The 23834-nt window shown below is 38.1% G+C and overlaps 1 protein-coding gene across 6 annotated transcripts in view; it reads left to right on the forward strand.

Moving 5' to 3' along the window:
* The window catches only part of LOC308703321 (NLR family CARD domain-containing protein 3-like), a 316889-nt gene that overhangs the window by 232621 nt on the left and 60434 nt on the right, over positions 1-23834 (forward strand). For 3 of the 6 annotated variants that reach the window (XM_081386701.1, XM_081386703.1, XM_081386704.1), the window contains 2 exons: positions 6691-6864; positions 8224-8711. The exons of 1 other annotated variant lie outside the window; for it this stretch is intronic. In XM_081386701.1, coding sequence (XP_081242827.1) covers positions 6691-6864; positions 8224-8230 — 181 coding nt within the window. In that variant the 3' untranslated portion in view covers positions 8231-8711. Of the gene's footprint in view, positions 1-6690; positions 6874-8223; positions 8712-23834 lie in introns of those variants that run through there. 2 more of the 6 variants (XM_081386702.1, XM_081386700.1) reach the window with 2 other exon arrangements.

Genomic DNA, 23834 nt, shown 5'->3' on the forward strand with positions numbered 1-23834 from the left:
AACAATTTTAAACTGCATTTCCCAGGCAGAGTTATTGGCAAGATAGGAAGGCATCTCACATATGGTTTCCCAATCAGTTATCTGAATTTTTTCTCCAAAGTCCTTTTCCCATAACACCCTAGTTTTGTCTGAGCTATCTGTATTTGCCCTTATCAAAATACTATGAAAGATTTTGGATGCAGATCGAGATGAAGTAAGTTTATTTAATTGTTCCTCCACTGGGGATACGCTGAGGCCACCTGAATAGACTCTGAGATTTTTTGTAATGAAGCTACGCATCTGCTGGTATGTCAAGAAAAACTTCTTATTGAGATCATATTTTGCAATGAATTGTTCAAAGGTCATTAACTGTTTATTCTCCATCAAATCTCCGATGACATGTATTCCTTTGTCTCTCAAATGTATTAGGCCGTCCTTCATCCCCGGGGGGAAATCTGGGTTGTTATGTAAGGGTGTGAGAGGTGAAAGGTGGGAGTCAAACCCTTTTTATTTTGCGGACTGATCTCCATATTTTAATCATATTCTTAAGAATAAAATTATCTTTAATTAAAATTCGCTGTTTTTTGGGCGAAAGATATAGTAAGTTCCGTAGAGGAACTGGCCCGAGAGTTATGGCTTCTGCACTGATCCAAGTTGAGTTTGGATCATTTAAGTGCCATTCCAGTATAAAACGAAGATGGGCAGAGAGCTGATATAGTTTAATGTCCGGGGCTGCTAGGCCTCCACATCTGCTAGGTAGTGTTAAGAAGTTATATCTCAGTCTTGGTCTTTTTTTCCGCCAAATAAAGGAAATAATGAAGCCACGTAACTGTTTTAGTGCTTTGTTAGGAATGAGAACTGGTAGCATTTGAAATGGGTAAAGAAGGCGGGGTAGAATATTCATTTTAACAAGGTGAACACGGCCTAATAGGGATAAGGGAAGATTACACCATCTATCTAGGTCTGATCTAATATTCTTAAAGATAGGGGCAAAATTGCTTTTATACAAACTTTCACTGCTTCAACGTCTTGATTGTGGCATTTATTTGAGGTTTAGAATCCATTATTCCTGTAATTCTTTTGCCTTATATGAATTTAATAAAGAGCTCTGTCTCGTATTCTGTCCAAACACACTGCGCCGTCTACGTCAGGTGACTGTAAATGCGCAAAAACTGTTTCCATTGCAGTTTTGCGAAATATTTCTTTTTTGAATGGCCTGAAAAACCTCCTCATGTGAGCGTAAAAACTTTTTTTCTATAAATGGGAGTTTTGCGAAATTGACGTGTTTCCATTAGGGCTGCACGTTTTCAAGTTTTTCATTAACCGTTAACCGAGGCCCTTAGCGGTTAATACTCGGTTAACCATTGTGTGCGCGCCGCAACCCGATATAGGCGTAATTTGCGGGTGGGACATGTCCCCACCACTATTTTCTAAGGTCGATATTGTCCCCACCACTTTTGAAACATCTCGCGGCACGAATACCAATACAAATAAACAAAACATCTCCAGTTAACTATAGCAGAGCATTCATTTCGTTTTTTTTTTTTTAGGCGATCTAGCGCTGAAATGTTTTGTTTTTTAAATCAAGTGATCAAAGTGCTCGTTGCCGCTGCGATCGAGAAGGGTCTTGTAAAACGTGCTGAGGTATTATCAATTCGTGGCCACGAAACAATTCACCTGAATATTCACCAATTCACACAAAAAAAAAGGAATAAAAAGCTGTACGAGAATAGTCGGCCTTCACTGAAGAGCTATCTTCACAGGTAAGAAAAACAGTTTAATAATTATTAATTCGTGGCCACGAAATAATTCACCTGAATATTCACCAATTCACAAAAAATAGGTCTTTAGCATTCACTAATTAATAGTATCAAACTGTTTTTGGCCACGTTGTAATTCGTTAAATCAAAATGAGGGAGGGAATTAGTTCAACGTGTCCACGATTTATTAAAACGAGGGAACAAATAAGTCGTCGTAACAACTAATTATTTAGATCAGTGGACAGGGCGCATAAGAACAAACAGTGAGAGAGCCCCGGCCTGCGCGCGCGCGCACTCTCACCACCTTCAAACAACACGAGCGCTGTATTGCTCTCTCTCCCTCGCGCATATCAACACAATAGTAAAAGGTCGGAAGACCGATTGTGTTTTATAGATTAGTAGTTTGTTCATATAAAGTGTTTGATTAGCAAGTACATGTTTAGGAAATGCATAATACAAATTTTATGGGTTAATGTAACGGTAAACGGACTCTGCGGGTAAAACTGTTGTGATGAAACTGCGCATGCGCGGGGTAAAACTGCTGGGGTAAAGCTGTGGCTCTGCGGCTCTGCAGACAGATATTATTGTGCTGCGATCAGTGGCGCGGATACTATGTTTGTTTCTGGCTCGCGCACAGCCTTCACTCTCAGACGCGCGCTTTCTTTCTTTCACTCGGTTACGCAATTTTTTTTTTTAATGGTTAATCGGTTAAACATGGACACCCCTAGTTTCCATTGGGCGTATTTTCAATTCGCAATTTCAATTCGTGCAATTTGAAGGGTAATGGAAACGCGGCTACTGTGAATTCATAAAGTATAATCAAAATGGAATCAAATGCAGGGAAATAACTACTATTTCATTAATTAAAGCTATTAAAACAACATGATCAAATTCATCAAATTATTTTTACGTCTGTTCATATGATGTAAGAGAATTCATATTTGTAAAGCGTTTGCTCTATTTATCAAAACGACTCCATCTACACCTGGTCACATAAATGTGTTTTTGCAAAACGGATTTAAATCCGATCTTCAATTCCCGCGCTATATGCAGATTTAATGGAGGGCACGTCACCGAAAGCAACAGATATGAGCTGCATTTTATTGATCATCAGCTAAAATTTCAGAATCAAAGACCGCAATAAGAGAGAGCAGCAACAGCCCTGGAAGATCATTTAATTTCTTTACTTTTAATGATGATGATTGTGTGTTAAGCGTCTGCGACTTACTTTCACTTTGATCTGCGATAGTTTGAACGTTGTCTTGATGAACAGATGCTCAGCTGCTCGTCTGCGGTGATGCGTGTTGCAGTAGCGGCGTCATATCTGGCTTATGTTATAGCCAGGTGTAGATGGAGTCGTTTTGATAAATAGAGCAAACGCTTTACAAATATGAATTCTCTTACATCATATGAACAGACGTAAAAATAATTTGATGAATTTGATCATGTTGTTTTTATGATGGGTTTGATGGGTTGATTTTTATGATGGCTATAACATGACATATAGCCTATCACACGCTCTCACACGCTTATTTATTAGCATTTTTGGGAGGAGTAAAATTTCCATATGTGGTTTCAACAACCAGATGCATTTACACTTGTCCAGTTTGGTCTGAAATGCGGCCCAGAACTCCTCCTGAAGTGGTTTGAGCGATCGGATTCAAATCCGTCTCGAATGCGTTTCGGAGGGCATTTACACCTGGTCTTTTCACAGAAAACGCATGAAGTGGCCAGGAGTAAACAGCCCCTAAATCATCCACCATCAAAAATGGTGATATCGCATAAGCACAAGTATAAAACGACTGTTATCATGTCTGAAAACAAACACAAGTAACGGAGTTTACAAAACTGTATCGCACGCGTGCTACAGTGGGACATTTATTCATCGCACAGACCAATCTTTGTGTAGATATATGTCGCACTGTACAGCCCTGTACAGGACCCTTTTAATGAGCGTTTGGTGTAGGTCTACTAGGCATAGAGATATCTGAACATCTTTGCCAAGCGCAAACCAGTACAGAAGTAGCCTAATCAATAATTAAAGTGCAAGCTGAGAAACTGAAGTGGATATGGAGAAAAGCTTCTTTATATGCCATTGCCTACATTTTAAACGGATGTCTGCCAATAGGCCTAAAACATTACATATATGGTTATTGTGACAGAGACTGGGACTCCAGGTTAATAAGATTCTGACTGAGTAGCAAGATATGAATTCAATTGTGATTCTGTGAGAATTCACAGATCCAGTTTCTCTTTTTTAATCTTCCCCTTAACATTTAAAGGAACCTACATGTATGTGTGTGTGTGTGCTCAAATATGGCTTCTGGAGAGCAAATGAAGGATAAAATATGAATTATTAAACAGACATTAATTAAGCAGTTCCCCATACTTTTAGAGTTACAACTAACAACCACTAGATGGCAGCAGCGTATAAGAGATGAACTGACAGCTAGTAAATCTTTGAACATGGAGTGCTAATGATAATAAATGTAATATGTCAGGCTCACAATTTTTACAATTGAAGTGCTATAAAAGTTGTAGAAATGACAAATTCAATGTGCATTGTATTAAAAAAATCTTTATTGATATGCAAATAGACAATAGACATCCAGCAAAAGAAAAATGGCAAGTGATGTATGCCCTCAAATCTGTAGATGTGCATGGATTTGTCCTGAATCCCTTCAAGAACTCGGGAGCAACTAGAGTATACACACCTTCTGTATAGTGTAACGTGTCATAACGTAATTGTGTGTAGGACAGTGAGTGAGTGAGAAAACGTGTGTGTGTGTGTGTGTGTGTGTGTGTGATCATCTTTATCTTTAGCGTGCGCAGCTCAAACAGCAATGTGCATTTATAACTATAATTGGGACTGTCATATACATGCCGTTATAATGAGAACACTATTGTAATAAAATGTTGTGAATTCTCTGGGTTTAGTTGCCGTGTTTCAGCGCGTTGTTGTAGAAATAGCGCGTCCAGAACAGCGATTACACGTTCTGACCAGCACAGTCAAGCTCACTTGTGCATTCACGTCACTTTGTGCAGATATATGATAAGTCGTAATATTAAGTTTATGAAATATAAATATCTGATTAATCTCACATGCGTTTCGTTGATTTAAACCTGCTAGAAAAGTTATTCAGTTTCCCGGTGCTCGTTCTCTTCAGATCAAACAGCAATGCAAAACATTAAAAGCTATGATTGGGACTGTCATATTATTATAATTGTATACAGTATTGTACGCTGAGTTGATAAACTGAACCACTTTGCTAGAAGGTTAATCGCTCGTTCTCTTCCGCTTCAGCGCGCGCAGCTCAAACATCAGCGATGTCATCTGACACAGTAAGCCTGACATTAAAGAGCTTTACTATTACTGTACTAGTAAAATTGTTTACTTTTTTAGGAAAAACATTGATGCGTTAATAATAACTAGCATTTTTTTGTTCTCGTATTATTTTCATCAACAATATGGTTTGATTAATATAATTTGCTTGTCTGTGCGGAGGCGAGTCCAGTTTATTTCTCCATGGCACATGCATTTTGTTTCTTTATATGCAGCCCAATGTTATCCAATGAGTTGTTTGCATTATTTAGGTATTTTATTTTAATTGTATTACATTTTTGGTAACACTTTACAATAAGGTCTAATTTGTTAATGCATTAACTAACACGAACTAACAGAGAGCAATAGCCTTTATGAATGTTAGTTAATAAAATATTAGTGTTCATGTTAGTTCACAGTGCATGTTAACAGATACAACTTTGGATCTTAAAAATGTCTTATAAAATGTTGAGCTTAACATTAACTAAGATATATAATAAATGCTGTAGAATATTGTTCATTAATTGTTGGTTCATGTTAACTAATGCTAACAAAATGAAACCTTAGCCCATTATAAAGTGTTACCATTTTTTAACAAAGAAAGTTGGCCATAGGAGTGTAAAATTAATTTTAAAAGGTAAGGAATCTTTCCTGTAGCTCAAACAGTAGAGTGTTGGTGCTTGCAACGCCAAGGTCATGAGTTCGATTCCCAGGGATAGCAAGAACTGATAGGAATGTTAATGTGTATCTTGAAATGCAATGTAAGTCGCTTTGGATAAAAGCGTAAATGTAAATAATGTACACTGGTTCAAACTAGGCTACTGTATTGTATATGTTTGATTTATGTTGAAGTGTTTGGGACATCCATCAACCATCCATCTTTATTGTCAGTGTCCTGAAGGGACGTAGATGTGTGATCTACGCAACCGGCTTTTTATGACATTTGTATAAGAAAATGATTATCATATATATATGCATTTATAGTGAATGTATATAAACATTTCTACTGTTAAAGGGAAAATACAGATTGTGTTGAATGATCTGGTAGGACTTTCACTGTCCGCTGTAAAATCCTCCAGTTTCCCCCTGATATGTAGTGAGAGCCGGCATGGGCCGCTGACAGATGACACTCTCTCTCACACACACACACACACACACACACACACACACACTATAATGAATACCCGTTCTTTATAGTGTTCTTCCTATAAGATTATTTTACAAAGTAAATACCAAAATCATCCAGGAAATTATGGAGTTCTGCTGGACCCTTAGAATCGTCCCAATCCTCCCCTGCTAACACACACACACACACACACACACACACACACACATGTTCCTTAAAATGTTTACAAATACATTAAGCACACACGCACACACACACACACACACACACACACACACACACGCACACACACACGTTGGGTTTACATGTTTTATGGGGACTTTTATGGGGAATTTTTATACTCTACAAACTCTATAATCAATCCCCTAATCCTAACTGATGAATTTTCACAATGTGAACTAATGAGTATTTGTATATATTTCATATTTTCAGGATTATGTTATTTTTTAAGTGTCATGTTTATCTCTGGATATAGGCTTAATGTGTGTCATTGTTCTCTACAGGTTGGAGAGGTGTGGTGTGACAGATGAAGGTTGTGCCGCTCTGGCTTCAGCTCTGAGATCAAACCCCTCACACCTGAGATATCTGAATCTGTATGGGAATAAACTAGGAGACTCAGGAGTGAAGCTGTTAGAGGATCTGAGGGATGATCCACATTATAAACTGAAGACACTGTGGTAAGAATAGTTTAACAATTTTCATCATCATATTTTTATTTAAAGTTCAAATGTCTGATTTACTCACTAGAAATATAAGTAAATTGTACCAGGTTCAATAACACCGTGTGTGTGTGTGTGTGTATATTTTGTCTGAGATCATGACAAAATCTTAAGAATGAGTCTTAAATTCAGCTTCAGTTTCTGTAGGTCTCTGAACTTTAAACTGTGTTTAATATGAGTGTAATTCTGCTCATACTGTTGTGACTGATTGTGAAAATAATATTAATGTTATTTCAGTTTTTCCCCTTTAACTGTCTCTATAGGCATCTTTCCACAGCGAGTTAAGGCTGCTCTAAAGCGGCTCTGTGTCTGCTCAAAGTTCTGTGGAAAGACACAATGCCGCATGAAAGCAGACTTAAAATATGCCGGGTCTGACCCGCCTCAGCCCCTAGTGTCAAAGATGACTCTGATATTGTTTTGTTCAGTGTAAATGAACGCGATCTTGTGTCGCTCTAAACTACGTCATTGTCATGACAACCAAACGCGCAATATTTCACACACGCACACACACACACACACACACACACACACACACACACACACACACACGCACACACACTGCCTGAAACGCTGACAACAGCAGAATTGTTCTTTCTGGCTCTTTGAAAAACATGAATAAATCCTGCGGTGATCGACCCGGTGTAATAATTCATAATATATTTGTAGCATTTGTTCCATCTGGAATAGTTTTATTAAGAAATATAAAATAGCTCTCAGTACCACAGAATTATGACAAACATCAGAGCGTGAGATCGCTATATCACACAGAGGAAATCTGAAATTCTGTGTTTTTATTTATCTTGAGTTTTATTTCTTTAATATTTAATTACTTTTAAATTCATTTTATAACACTTTGTTAAAACTGTAGTTTTAAAATAGTAATGTTCAAAGTATTATTTTCCGCGATTTTAATAACTAATTCCTGTGTAAATGCATTTATGTTCTCGGCGTCAGAGAAGCAATAAACATTCTGTGTAAATGCACATTTTGTGATTTTATGCCGCTTCAGATTTGGTTTGTGTGTAAAGACGCCTTATGTGTGTGATAATCTGAGATCTGGGTTGTTATTAACTGATATTAAATGTGTAGTGAGTGTAATGGTCATTTCTGCTGGTTCTGGATCAGCTGTCCGGTGTGTGAAAGTGACCTTTCATGTGCTTTTGATTTTGTAAAGTGACTTTGAGCATCAGAGAGAAGCGATATGATCATGCTTGAGAATGAATTAATATAGATTATCTAGTTAGTTTTCTTATGAAAAGATGTGACAGATGTAATATCTCATACTGCATATGTGACTGTGTGTGTGTTTTATTTTAGCTTATAGATGACAGTCTGATCTTCTGCTGATCATCTGATGGTGAATAAGGATCCACTACAGAGACTCAGTCAACAGAATCAACAGAGACTGAAGATACAGTGACTTCACTGTTAGAAATGAAGACTTCATTTAGATCTCAGCGATCCTCTGACAGACCTGATGAGGCGGCAGTGAAACACCTTTTATTTCACAGCAAATTACAGTTTCTCATTCATAGATTAATCATTTTATGTGTATAAACGCACAGTAACTCAAAAAGCTCTGAGTTTTGTCACAGAGTAAATAAAGAGCCTGAATATCTCTGTGTTTGTGTTGTACCAGCAGAGGGAGACAAAGACTGATGAAATATTCATTTTTCATAATTATGAGAAGAAGAAGAAACAGTTCAAGCTCACTTTTGGAAAACAATGGAAGCTCAAGTTTATACATAATGTTTTTAATAATGGTTGCATTACATGTGTATTAATGTATTAAAGGGGTCATATGATGTGTTTTCATGTTTTCTTTTTCTTTAGAGTGTTATGTAGATGTTTTTGCATGTATAAGATCTACAAACTTACAAAGCTCAAAGTCTCCTACAAAAGATTTTGGTGCTCGAGCCCCTTTTTCAAAATGAATCAGAAGTGCCCCTCTCAAACAAATATCAATGATAATATTGTGGTCAATAAAACAAAATGCATTCGACTATAATTAACATGACAATGTGAACAAAACTAACGACAATTTATTATTTTTTCCGAAGTGTTAACAACTTAGTGTTAACTAATAATTTTTATAAACTGGTACTACCAACAAAATATGAGTGCATTCCTGGAGCTGGGCGTCGTTACACTCCATCCTCATGATCGCTTTCTGCAGAACTTTTACGGGCTTTCCTCAACTCACTGAAGTGACGTCGGTGTCCGGGTTAGCGCTAGCATGAGCCGTCAGGCAAGTGTTATTTAAATAAACTCCTGATGTACTTACAAACTTTTCAATGCCTCGTTTTATGAGTTCAGAACCTATTTGTTTTACTGTAGAAGTTTGGTGCCATTCTGGGCATTATTAGTGGGGTAATTTACCAGATTCATCATTGGATCCATTAGCGCCTGCACTAAACCATCCGGCTGATATCTCTAAATAAGCTCTAACTGTAATAATGTTCGACCAAGGGGAAAAAGGCTTCTGGGGGGGTTTGGCTCGAGGTCATGGTGCAAAGGACCCTAGGTTAATTTTACTCCGAACCATCCCTTTAACCCTCTGGTTTTCTTCGGGGACCTTTTAACCCGCAAATGACTTTTGCTGAATTTTAAAAAATGTTCTCTTTGTCCAAATGGCATGAAACTTTGTACGACTCTCAACCCTTTATAGATCTACACATATATATATATATATATATATATATATTTATGATATCTGTTTTTATGTTAGCGTGAAAAAAATAGTCACACTCATTGTCTTTGGGGTCTCCAGTGACCCAGACAACAACATGTCACTTTGTAACAGAATAATAGTTTTTTCATTAACAAGTGTAAATTTGCTCTGTTTATTAATGTTTTTACTCCACATTTATGCAGTTTTGGAAGATTTATGATATATTTTAAATGTATATAAATATCTAAAAAAGTTTTTTTTTTTTTTTTTTAAATAGGTTTTTATACAAAAAAAAAGCTTTTTATGTAAAATTCACTTTATAAAAGACCCAAATTTCTAAATTTCGTTTAGTGGTTGAAATGATAATATTTTACTTTTAAAACTACATTTTCCAAAATATGGGCAAAAATTTTACACTAAACCAACCATGTACAATTATCCATGTTATCCCTATAAATGAAATTTAGAAATGTGGATTTTAGTGAATTTTACATAAAAAGCTGTTTTTGTATAAAAACCTTAAAAACTTTTTACATTTTATTTATATAACTTTAAAATATAGCATAAATAATGCACAAATGTAGAGTAAAAACATGAATAAACAGAGTAAAATTACATTTGTTAAAAAAAAAAAACTATTATTCTGTTTCAAAATTGCATGTTATATTCTGGGGTCCCTGGAGACCCAAATATAACGAGTGTTGGCCCAAATGAAGATAATCAGAGGGTTAAGGGATACAAATATTGACTACAGGGGGACTTTAAAGGGATAGTTCACTTTGAAATTAAATTTTGGTATGTTTTAGCTTACCTCAAGGGCATCCAAGATGTAGGTGTCTTTTCCGCAGTAGTTTCAATTTTGATATTTTTAGGTCAAACCGTTCTTGTCTGTCAGTCCTATAATGCGGGTCTGTGGTCACTGTCTCAAAGAGCATGCACAGAGTCCAAATTAAAACAATTCCCCATCGTCCAAATTAAACAATTCCCCATAGTAAGTACACATTGATGGACGAAATGATCGGTTTGTGTGAGAAGACGAACAGTACATTTACATTTACATTTAGTCATTTAGCAGACGCTTTTATCCAAAGCGACTTACAAATTAGGACTAAATTAAGCGAGTCATCATAAAGAGGCAAAAACAACAACAACGCAAGGAGTGCTCAAAATACGAAGTTCAGGCATTATTCAGAGTAGCATAAGCCTGATAAGTGAGGTTTCAAAGGGAAAGGAATTTGTTTCATTTTTTTTATTTTTTTTATTTTTTATTAAGAGGTTAAGTGTTCACGGAATAGATTGGTTTTCAGCTGTCTTTTGAATGTTGTCAGGGATTCTGCGTTCCGGATGAGGGTGGGGAGAGCGTGCCACCAGCATGGAACTGTGAATGAGAATGTTCTGGAAAGTGATTTTGTGGCTTTCTGTGATGGAACCACGAGGCGTCGCTCGTTGACCGATCGTAGGCTTCTGGTAGGGATGTAGACTCGTAGGAGTGAGTGAAAGTAGGAGGGAGCTGAGCCTGTGACAGATCTGTAAGCAAGCGTCAATGCCTTGAACTTGATGCGAGCAGCGAGAGGTAGCCAGTGCAGAGAGATGAACAGTGGAGTGACGTGTGCCCTCTTGGGCTCGTTGAAGACGAGATGAGCTGCAGCATTCTGGATCATCTGTAGAGGTTTGGTTGCACATGCTGGAAGTCCGGCCAGAAGAGCATTACAGTAGTCAAGCCTAGAAATGACCAGGGCCTGGACAAGGAGTTGTGTTGCGTGCTCAGTTAGGAAAGGCCTGATCTTCCTGATGTTGTGCAGTGCAAACCTGCATGATCGAGCTGTCTTTGAAATGTGATCAGTGAAGGTCAGCTGGTCATCAAACGTTACTCCAAGGTTTCTGACCGACCTTGATGGGGTGATTGATGATGAATCTAGCTGGATGGTGAAGTCGTGCTGTAGTGACGGATTGGCAGGGAGGACGAGAAGCTCAGTCTTTGCCAGGTTGAGCTGTAGGTGATGTTCTTTCATCCATGTGGAGATGTCCGCCAGACAGCTTGAGACCCGTGCAGCTACTGTGGGATCATCTGGTTGAAACGAGAGGAAGAGCTGTGTGTCATCAGCATAGCAGTGGTAGGAGAAGCCATGTGCCTGGATGATGTGTCCCAGTGATGTGGTGTAGATGGAGAAGAGGAGGGGACCAAGAACTGAACCCTGGGGAACCCCTGTGGTCAGTTGATGTGCTCTGGATACCTCGCCTCTCCATGCGACCTTGAAGGACCTACCTGTGAGATAGGACTCAAACCAGTGGAGAGGAGTTCCTGTGATGCCCAGTGCTGAGAGGCTGGACATAAGGATCTGATGATTCACAGTGTCGAAGGCAGCAGACAGATCCAGGAGAATGAGGACTGAAGATTTGGAAGCAGCTTTTGCGATCCGTAGGGCTTCTGTGACCGACAGTAATGCAGTCTCAGTTGAATGCCCTTTCTTGAAGCCAGATTGGTTGACATCTAGCTGGTTGTTTAGAGACAAGAAGGATGTTACTTGGTTGAAAACAGCTCTTTCAAGTGTCTTCGCAATGAATGGTAGGAGAGAGATAGGTCTGTAATTCTCTACAAGTGATGTGTTTAGCGTTGGTTTTTTAAGCAGTGGAGTAACCCGAGCCTGCTTGAATGTTGTGGGGAAAGTGCCAGTATGTAGGGATGAGTTGATGATGTGTGTGAGTGCTGGTAGAAGTGTGGGAGAGATGGCTTGTAGAAGGTGTGAGGGGATGGGGTCAAGAGGGCAGGTGGTAGGGTGACTGGAGAGGAGAAGTGTAGATACTTCTTCCTCCATTAGCGGAGAAAAGGAGGACAGAGGGATATTGGCTGTGGAAGGGGTCGGTCTGGGTTCCTGTGTGTGTGGAGCTGAGAACTGACTGCTGATAGCTGTTGTTTTGTTGGTGAAGAAGTTTGCAAAATCGTCAGCAGTTAAAGAGGAGGTGGGTGGTGGTGGAGGTGGACAGAGGAGAGAGTTGAATGTCTTGAAGAGTGATCGTGTGTTAGAGGAGCTGTTGATCTTGTTGTGGAAGTATGAAGATTTTGCAGCATGAACATCAACAGAAAAGGAAGAGAGGAGAGATTTATACATACTCAGGTCAGATGCGTCTTTTGATTTGTTCCATTTCCTCTCCGCTGCCCTGAGTTCGGTCCGGTGTTCACGAAGAACCTCAGACAACCAGGGGTTGGAGGGAGTAGCGCGTGCTGGCCTGGAGGAGAGAGGGCAGATAATGTCTAGAGAAGAGGTTAGAGTGGAGCATAAGGTATCCGTTGCGGTATTCACATCCAGAGATGAGAATTGTGAGGGTGGGGGAAGAGAAGATGACACGGCAGAGGAAAGATGGGAGGGAGAAAGTGAGCGCAGGTTTCGTCTGAAAGTGACTGGTGGTGGGGGTGGTGGTGCAGGGGTAGAGAGTTGTAGACTGAAAGTAATGAGGAAATGATCTGAAACATGGAGGGGTCTCACCAAAATGTTCTCTGTGGTGCAGTTGCGTGTGTAAACTAGGTCCAGTTGGTTGCCTGATTTGTGAGTACCTGAGGTGATGAGTCGTTTGAGATCAAAAGAGGCTAGGAGAGAGATGAAGTCTGTTGCATGCGGCTTTTCGAGATGGATGTTGAAGTCACCGAAGACTAGAAGTGGGGTGTCGTCCTCAGGGAAAGTGGACAGCAGCACATCCAGCTCATCTACAAAGTTACCCAGCTGACCTGGGGGGCGATAAATGACTGCAATATGGATCTTAATGGGAGTTGTAAGTGTAATAGCATGATATTCAAATGAGTTGTTATTGCATAGAGAAGAGAGCGTGGAGTATTTGCAATTGTTAGAAACGAGAAGCCCTGTACCCCCACCTCTCCCAGACTGGCGAGGGGAGTGGGAGAAGGAGAAATTGCTAGAGAGAGCAGCGGGGGTTGCTGAGTCTTCTGGACGAATCCAGGTCTCAGTCAAGCCCAAGATACTAAGAGTAGAATGAGATGCAAAGGCTGGAATGAAGTCAGCTTTATTGACTGCTGACTGACAATTCCATAGACCCACGGAAAGAGAGAGAGGAGTGTATGAGGATGAGAGAATGGGACGCAGATTGGCAGTATTGCGCTGCCTTTTGCGCGTGATGAAAGGGCGTTGCCGAGAGATAACAGGAATGTATTGAAAGCACATGTTGATTAAGGTGAACAATAAGATAAAAAGAGGGAAGGAAAGGGGGAAAGGAGATACTTAAGTGCCTTTCTGGTGTCCTTGCTCGGTGGAGTCGCACAGGTAGAGTCGATGGTCTTTACCCGAGTCGGTCTTCACACGAGAGCTGAACGCTTCCGCTGACGCTTCCGCGACAGCGCACAAATTACACCGATATACAGATAATGCTTTCACCGCTTGAGTGAGTACAGCTGTTTCGGTCGGGCAATTAAGTGAATGACGCGAAAATGTGCCAAATCGAAAGTGCTATAGGAGCAAAGGCTTACGTGCAAATTAGACTGCAACAATAATAAGTTTCACTCGCGGCTGTTTGTTTAATGTGGCAACGCGTCTAACTAAAATACAGAATTATGTGAGGTTAAAAATACAAAATAAGCAGAGAATCGAAGATGGGCTTACCTTGACTAAAATGCAGCAAAAAAAATTGACCTTGTATTTATATAGTTTTTAACTCTTGTACACAGCCATGTCCAAGTGAGCAGATGGAAGAACGGATGGTGGAGATGTGGCAACAGTATGAGTGCCTATTTAATGTCTCCTCAAAAGAGTACCACAACCAGTGCGACAAAGAGAAGAGCTGGGGAGAGATCGCTTCAGATTTGAACGTACCGGGTGAGTGTAAAAAGTTGCTAGCGCATTAGCTAGCAAATGTAAACATTAGATCTAGGTCAATGATCATCTGCTACATTCAGGTCTAACAAAAGATTAATTGCACAGTTAGTTAGTTTGTTTGTTTGAATAATATTACTAATATTTAATGATATTAGTTCAGTTGAATTTAGAGAGGAAACACAGTGTATGTCAGTGTCAGTGTATATTTTCAGTGGAGGAGGTGAAAACAAGAGCAACAACATTACGGACACAATACACCGAGCTTCTCAAACCTAAACCGAGTGGGAGTGTGGAGAAAGGGCTCACTCATAAGCAGGCTTGGCTGTTGAGGAATCTGGAGTTCCTCAAAAAACATGTTGCCCAACGCCCCAGTGAGACCAGTGTAAGCAGAGCAGTATTATGGACAGGCATATTGCGTGCTTAAGTAATGAAGATATTTGCATAATTAGATATTAATTATCAGGAAATTTTCTAATCCTTTAAATTCTTGCACTGACATAAAATTGTTTTTCAGCTTGATCAATCTGTCAAAGACTTGATTGACGGGCAGGACATGGATGACCCCACCAGCGATGAGGACATTATAAATACATCCGAGGCACCAGGTAAAATAACAATTGTAGATGTAAAGACTAATAAAATGCTGAAAAAGTGATGACAGATTAGTTGTTTTGTCATTCAGGATGCCAGGTGTCCTATTTTATAAGTTTGCACAAAACAGATCAAGCAGTGACATTTTCATAACTGGTGTATCCAAAATGGTCAATGTTTATGATAATGTCTTTATTCAAATGATTTATTTTATTAATTATTCTTTACATGTTATGGAGATATTTAATAATTTATAAATATTCTACTATATGCTCTGATATATTTCTAAATGCAAGATCTTTGGATTCTCTTCTGTGCTGTAATAACAATGTAATTTCTCTTACTTTAATTTTGATCTCATTAACCACAGCACCACATCCCTCTACCCAAAAAAGGGGTGAAGAACTCACCACCTCTTTTCCCACTCCCAAATCGGGATCGAAACGTCACAAAGGGGATGCAGATTCTATTGAGCGACAGAAACTTAATGTGTTACAGCAAGTTACTTCAGTTCTTGCCACTCCAGATCCTTACAGTTCCTTTGGACATCAAGTTGCTGTGGAACTTAAATTAATAAAAAATGTAAGCATACAGACCAGGGCAAAGGAAAAAATATCATATAAACTAGTGCTAACATGTTGCCAAACAACTGTAAACAATCTAGCCCTTGCTAGCACACTACTGTAAACATTTTAAAACAGTTAAAAATCGTACCTCTAGTTCTCGCTGAAGAACAGACAATCCATGTGTCAGTATTTTGCTTGTTATGTTGTGTTTGGCCTCTAGAGGTCCTCATGGTGCCCTCATGCCCAGCTTACTCAGCTTGTAATTATGTTATTAGGTTCACATGTGTCTCGTTCTGCCGTGTGTATTTAAGTGACTCTGCCTCTGCTTGGTGTTTATTTGTTCTGAAGCCAGTTGCCTGAGTAAGTGTTCTCTAACTCTGAGACATTGTATTTCCTTTTGCAGGGTTCTCAAGTTTTATCAAAAGCTTGGAGTGAGATCACATGCAGTTGGGGGAGGAGCCATAATGGAGCCACGCCCCCATCTGTCCCCGCCCCCAATTTTACCCAAATTAACCAGCACAAATTGAAATTATAACAATTGGTAAATCTGATAAATGACAGAGCAATTCATCACATCAAATATACTCTTTAATGTTATATTTCAAAACTACAAATAAGTTATACAAAAATTACAAAAATATAACAAATTTCTCCAAACAGTTTTTGAAAAACAAATATTTTTGCATTTTGAATGTGTCTAGTCGAAATGGTATAATGATTTATTGTGTGGTGGGACATTGTGAACAAATGACATACTAGAGTATTATTAAGGTGTGTGTGTATGTGTGTGTGTGTGTGTGTGTGTGTGTGTTTGTGTGTGTACACAAGAGTACACAATCCAGCTTATGAAATGTGTTTTGTGTTGTAAGTGTTTGAAAAATACAAATGCAATGATTAATGTATGTTTTGACAGGATATAAAATATTACCCAGAGCACTCTGCTTTAATACATGTAGCCTGTAACTAGAAAGACTATTAATACAGTATAATGTATAATTTAAAATAAAATAAAATAAACAAATTTAAATGTATTTAAAATAAAATGAAGAAATACATCTTCATTCCTTCCCATACCCACTAACATTTCCCCTTAGTTTCAGATAACGTAAGCTAGCCAAACTGAGCCAAAGCTTCTGGCCTGGTTGCAAAGTAGTTGTGGAGTTTTTGACTGCATCAATAATAATGTATACGATGGGCTATATATTAAATGTTCTAGCCTAAACATGTTAGACGAGCTTTCTTCCAACTTACCTTCTCCATCATTCACGAGTGTTCGCGCGATGTTGTTGGTTACCTAGTAACGAACGTACGGCGGCCGAGAATGTTCCGTCAACTTCCGTGTGTTCGCGACTTCGCGCATCTGTGTTGCTTATTAACGAACGCAATCTGGCCGAAATACGTGCTGGCGGCAGAAAACTTCACTTTGTGTGCCCGCGCCTCGTATACAACGTTATATATAAAGCTTGCAGGACAACTTGGTTGACATTGCCTTTTTAGCGTGAGAAATACACGGTGTGGCGTGTGAGCGTGTGAACTGGTTGAATTGCGTGTGTCTCACGGCCAATGCGTGAGACTTGAGAACCCTGCTTTTGCCTGTGGATTTTTTCCTTATCAGTTTTATTTTTTGTGGACTTTCTCCTCTGGAGGTTTTTCTTTAAGATTTTTTGAATCTTTTGTATATTTTTCTGGAATACCCTTTTTGGACTTGTTTTGTTTGAGAACTACTTTTTGCTGTTTTCTGCTCCAGTTGTGGACTATTGCTTGAACACTTATTAAAAGACTTTCTGCATCAAGTTCTCCATAGTGCGTCTTACTGTTGGGGTCACCATCCTCCAGTGGCTCAACGTTTGAGAGTCTGACTCTCACACCGGAGACCTGAGTTCAAGTCCTGGTTCTGACACCATGCTGATCCCGACTTCCCAACCATTTTCTCGTCCACGCTTCATTTGATTTTCTTTTGTTTTTTATTGCTACAAAGAATAAGTATTAATACAGCAAGTTGCCGCGACACGCTATCCATTTTGTTTACATGCGCTTCCCCGTGAGATCGCGTCACGTGAGGTGCTAAATCTTAAGAATATCTTGTAGTGTGTGATGCGCCACTATTTTCAAATATTGTAGTGTGAGCATGTTTAAGATCTGAGGGAAGAATATCTGCAGAGATTCTCCTTAAGTGTGTGTGCTGCAACCAGATTTCACAATCGGTTAGGATGTTAAGAATCCTGTAGTGTGAGCCAGGCTTAAAGCATCAAAACCTTTGATCCTAGGGAGACTCCTAGAAGGCTGGCGTTTTGGATGAGACTGAGGTCTGTTAGTGTTGGTCAGCAGGACTTTTTCAAGCATATCAATGACCTTTTCAAGAGCAGAGAAATCTGTACATTTCTGTCGTTGCTCGCACACTGTGGGAGCGGGCACTGGAGCTGCATTAAAATCAATCTTGTTGACTGAAACTCTCTCATTGCAACTACCATGCCCTGTACTGGTGGCTTTGAAAGACAACTCTGACTGATAGTCGTTAAGCACAGCCTGTACTTCATGTGCTGACCACTTGTCAGTCGGTTTGGACCTGAAGGTTAGGGCTAAATCCTTACTCGGGCAGTGTCTGATAAACGTGCACCACTTCCACACTGGGCTTGTCAAGTGTTTTACCGTGCTCTCGAAGACCTTCTGAAGCAACATCCGCTGCCTTGTTGAGTCTCAGCCAGTAGTCGTACGGATTCTCATCCTCCTCAGGCAAGGTAGTGTAAAAATCAGCAAGCGGGACCGGCGAGTAATGATTACAACTGAAATGTTTGCGCAACAGGCTATAGACAATTTGGACAGACAGTGGTGGCAGAATCACAGTTCCTGATCCAGAGTTTGACTACATCCTTTGCTTTACCACGCCGGTGCACAAGAGTTTCTTCCACATGTTCGTCAGAATTCATGTTGCTCTTTTTAACAAATGTCCTCAACAGATCTTCCCATTCCTCAATTTCAGTTGTGTCAGAACTATCCCCTCTGAATGAAGGTGGCTCCTTGACTTTTCTGTGCTGAATTACTTGACTTTGCGACAGATTTACCATGCCTGATGGGCTGTTAATAGCCTTAGAATCGCCAGGTAGTTGTCTATTTGGCATGTCAATGTCCAAGCTAAAAGGACTAAGATGGGACATAATGTTGTCTGCTAACTGTTGGCCAATTTGATGGACAATTGAACTCATTTGTCCTAACATATCAGGCACACCATGGTCAGCATTAGGTGTTGACGTGCTGAAATCTCTAGACTTTTGATTGACGTTTGACTGCATGTCTGCTGCATCACAATCTCCCACAGTACACACCCTACTGGTAATGTCAGGTCTGCTATCACTATTCCCAGTATTGGGGCTGTCCATTGAAAAGGGAAGTGGTACACCTAAAACCCCTCTGCCTCTGCTCTGCCTACTGGACTAGGACTGAATTGGTCAGGCAAATATCTCCTGCTATTACTCATTATGAACGAAACAAATGTGCTGCAAGTTCACACACACATATAAACATAAACTCAATGTCAATGATCAGAGCGAAATGTCCCATAAACTGAAAAGGATCAAGTGAAAGTGTCTCTTGAACACGAACGGCTGTGACCCAAGGACGAGCTGTTAAACTGATGACGGCGATTTCCATCAACTTGCTTGAAGACGCGACCCATAACAACACAGCGGCACCACAACTTCACGGCACCGATGTGACGGTGTTGCCTCAGTCTGCACAATGGAGACACAAACGTGGAAATAGGGGTTTCACTTCACAGAGAATAAATCAGTTCCACAGCATATCTCGTTATCTCTGCGGTTTATTTAAAACAGTACTCTTTCTTTTTAATCTTTTTCTTTTGCGTTGTGATCGTATAATGAGTACAATTTTGCAGAATTATAAAACATTTTCAGTGAATTAATCACAAATCAACTCAATGAAAAACAGAACAATTCAATTATATTCAATAGAAAGGGAAACATCCCCACCTAGTGGTGAACATGCACAATTCTAGATGAATAAAGCAATTAATCCATAAAACACATTATTATAACAATATATTTTATACACATTACCTGCACAATGGAGATACAAACGTGGAAATAGAGGTTTCACTTCACAGAGAATAAATCAGTTCTACATAAAACACAAGACAATGCACAAATTAATTGCGGTTGTGCCTCGTAATACAATGTCAAAATAACTCGATATAATATAACACACTCGACGCCAAACACACATCAAAATATGCCTTACAAGTTCATTGCAGGATAAATCTACAATAAAGGGGTTATTATCATCATACTCCAATATTCGGCCCATGGGCATTGTGTAATATCTCCTTTGGGGACAGTGTTTATTTTGCAATGTTCACTAGTGTGAAGTGTGAAATGCTGTGTTAGGTGTGTGTATGCACGGCCGATTTGGTTTGAAGTGTCTCTTGCAGTGTTTGAGTGTGTGTATGTGGACCGTATCTATTTATTTGACTTTATTCACTGTAGTCTAGGTATTGTTAGACTTTATATCCTGTAACTCATTCACTATGAGACTTTTATACACTGTGATTTATTTATTGTAGAATTGTTCACTGTTATCTACGGGGAACATTTGTCTGCTCTGATTGCCTATCAGTGTATCATGGTGTTTAGTGTTTAATACAATTATATTTGAGTACATCAGTCCCATTTCTGTTCCTTCATTGGACACAACCTGCCTGAATAGTTTAAAGGGGAGCGCTGTTTGGATTTTCTAGTTTAGATATTCAAATTGCGTGCGTTTGAGCGCCGCCTAGGGGTCACACATAGAACATCACTTTTTATTTAAAGCAATTGAATTGTTTGGGTTTTGCAGTTATTTTCAGAAAGCTATCCAAACCCTATACAGAGGATGTCCCAGTTCTGTAAAATGATCAAGGGGGACTTCTGGCAGATTTGAAAGAGGTAGAGGGATCAGACAAGGGTGTCCGATCTCCCCATTTTGTTTTTTGTTAGCAACGCAAATAATAGCTCTTCACATTAAAAAAGGACATTTTCAAGGAATTACAGCATTAGGGAAAACATTGAAGTTGTGTCAGTTTGCAGATGACACTGCTTTATTTTTGAAAGATAGGAATGAAATCATTAAAGCAGTGAAATGCATAAAATAATTGTCAGATGTATCAGGGCTAGGAATGAATATGAATAAATCTGTTTCCTCTTAAAGAATGTAGTTTAATTAATTTTTTTAATATTCCAATTGCAAATCAAGTAACATATCTGGGAGTTGTTATATGTAAAGATGAAAATCTGTGTAACAATTTAAACTTCAATCCAATTATTAACAAAACTAGTGAGAGGTTTAATGCGTGGTTACAAAGGGATCTGTCCATTCAGGGACGGGTACTTTTGTCAAAAGCTGAAGGAATCTCCAGATCAGTCTATGTGTCTATCATTGGATATTCCCCCTAAAGTTACCAAACAATTGGATAAAATGCCTTTTGATTTTATATGGAAAAACAAGCCACATTATTTGAGAAAAGAAATGTTATGCAACCCCAAAGATCATGGTGGTTTAGAGGTTTTGAGTTATGACGCTTTGAACAATGTATTTAAAATAAATTGGCTTATTCAGTATTTAAAAAATAAAGACAGTATTTGGAATTCCTTTCCTAACTATCTATTTAAACAATTGGGCGACCTCTCATTTTTATTGAAGTGTAATTATTCAATTGAAAAAAATAGCAAAATTTAATAAACAAGCTCTCATGGCATGGACACGGGCCTACAAACATAACTTTTCACCGAGGAGAGATTATATTTGGAACAACAAAGACATCCTTTACAAAAATAAATCTCTCTTTTTTGATTACTGGTTTGAAAACAATATTATATTAGTTAATCAGCTTTTGAATAATGATGGAAATTTATTAACATATAGAGAATTTTTGAATAAATTTAAATTACCAGATAAACCTAAAGACTACGGAAGCGTATTGCATTCACTTGAGGGAAAAAAATCTACTCTGTTTTTCTGAATTAACGAGTTAATTATCTCAGAATTACGAGATCATTTTTCATGAATAAAAAGTTTTTGCTCTGTTTTTCTGAATTAATGACTTAATTATCTCAGAATTATGACATAATTTTTCATAAAAAAATGTTGTTCTGTTTTTCTGAATTAACGAGTTAATTATCTCAGAATTACGAGATAATTTTTCATGAATAAAAAGTTTTTGCTCTGTTTTTCTGAATTAACAAGTTAATTATCTCAGAATTACGAGATCATTTTTCATGAATAAAAGTTTTTGCTCTGTTTTTCTAAATTATTGAGTTAATTATCTCATAATTTTGAGATAATTAAGTCATTAATTCAGAAAAACAGAGCAAAAACTTTTTATTCCTAATTCTGAGATAATTAACTCGTTAATTACTGGTTTGAAAACAATATTATATTAGTTAGTCAGCTTTTGAATAATGATGGAGATTTATTAACATATAGAGAATTTTTGAATAAATTTAAAATACCAGTTAGACCTAAAGACTACGGAAGCGTATTGCATTCACTTGAGGGAAAAAAATCGACTCTGTTTTTCTGAATTAACAAGTTAATTATCTCAGAATTACGAGATCATTTTTCATGAATAAAAGTTTTTGCTCTGTTCTTCTGAATTATTGAGTTAATTATCTCAGAATTATAAGATAATTAACTCGTTAATTCAGAAAAACAGAGCAAAAACTTTTATTTCATTATCTCGTAATTCTGAGATAATTAACTTGTTAATTCAGTAAAAAAAAAAAATCCTCAAGTGAATGCAATACGCTTCCGTAAAAGACTTTGCAGTTGTAATGGATGCAATTCCCAGGAAAGTATTGATCCTTCTTAGAAATGCATCACAGGAGGAAGATCTACATTTCACAGATATCATGGGTGAAATATTTCTTGGTAATACAAATATTTTACAAAATAAAGTCGCAAATAACTACATAAGGAATACACTTAATAATATTGTTTACCCTCCAGCTCGTTTTTTCTGCTCATCTGTTTTTGGAGATGTAAATTGGCGTAATGCTTGGCGAACAGTAGATCAATTCTACATTAATAACAAAGTAAAAGAAGTCTCTTTTAAAATAATGCATAGAATATCCAGGAAAACATGTGCTGGAACGTTTTAAATTAGATATTGATTACTCCTGCAATTTTTGTAAAGGTGAAAAGGAAACAATTTTTCATTTATTCTTCCATTGCATACATACAAAAATATTTTGGATTGGTGTGGAGTGTTTAATTAAGAACAAATTGAACACTGATTTACAGCTGAGTGGATTTGACATATTGATACACTTCAATGATAATGGGATTGAGAAAGATAAAGCATACATACAATTGTTAATATTAATGGGGATGTTTCATATTCATAAAATGAAATGGTCTGACTCCAAACCTAATTTTTCTTGCTTTAAAAATTATTTTAAGCTTTATTGTTCTGTTTTGTGTGATTGCACAAGTAAAAAGGCAATTAGAGCTTATAGCATTGTGAGCAGGGATGATGTTGTATAAAATAGCACCTTTTTCTGTTGTTTGTAATACTTTTTTTCTTGTCCTCTGGCACTGTTCTTATTTTATTTTACTTTATTTACTTGTATTTGTTTTACTTTGAATGATTATGTCTCATTGTATTGTTGTGGTTCATGGCATTAATAATAATAATAATAAAAAGTCACATCACTAGCGGTGTGTGTAAAGAGCTGAAGACGCGAGTCCTGCGGATTCCCCCCCACAGCTCAGAGGATCTGACGTCACAGCAGCGCGGTGAGACTCGCTCAACTAGTTATAATAAAATCTCCATTATGATATCAGTCGATAAACAAACACTTCTGGGATGTTTCATAACGCAGACTTTACCTAACCTACCTTACCCTAACCCTAACTAGTAAGTTAAGAGAGTTTGAAAGATCATTTTCATACAGTAACTTCTGGTTTGTGTGTGTAAGTCGTCCTCCAAAATGTCCAACAGTGTCTTTAATGTTTTTACTTCAGTGCCATGAAAGCTTTGTGGGTTTACATTAAGACAGGAGTGTGCCTTAATCTAGTTAATCCTGCATCTCTTTTCTTTTATTCCACAGCTGATGTGTGCAGTTTTTTTATTGCTTGCATTAAAATCATTTTCTCTTGTTTTGTTTTTTAATCGCAGTCTTTTTTCTTCTATACACAGTCAGGGTTTTAAAAGGAAGGTCAATACATAATAATATAAGATTGGTAATGGACATCATTGAGTGTAGAAGCCAAATAGAGGATGATGGT

This window comes from Scardinius erythrophthalmus, assembly GCF_964197995.2.
Source record: "Scardinius erythrophthalmus genome assembly, chromosome: 15".
NCBI lineage: Eukaryota > Metazoa > Chordata > Actinopteri > Cypriniformes > Leuciscidae > Scardinius > Scardinius erythrophthalmus.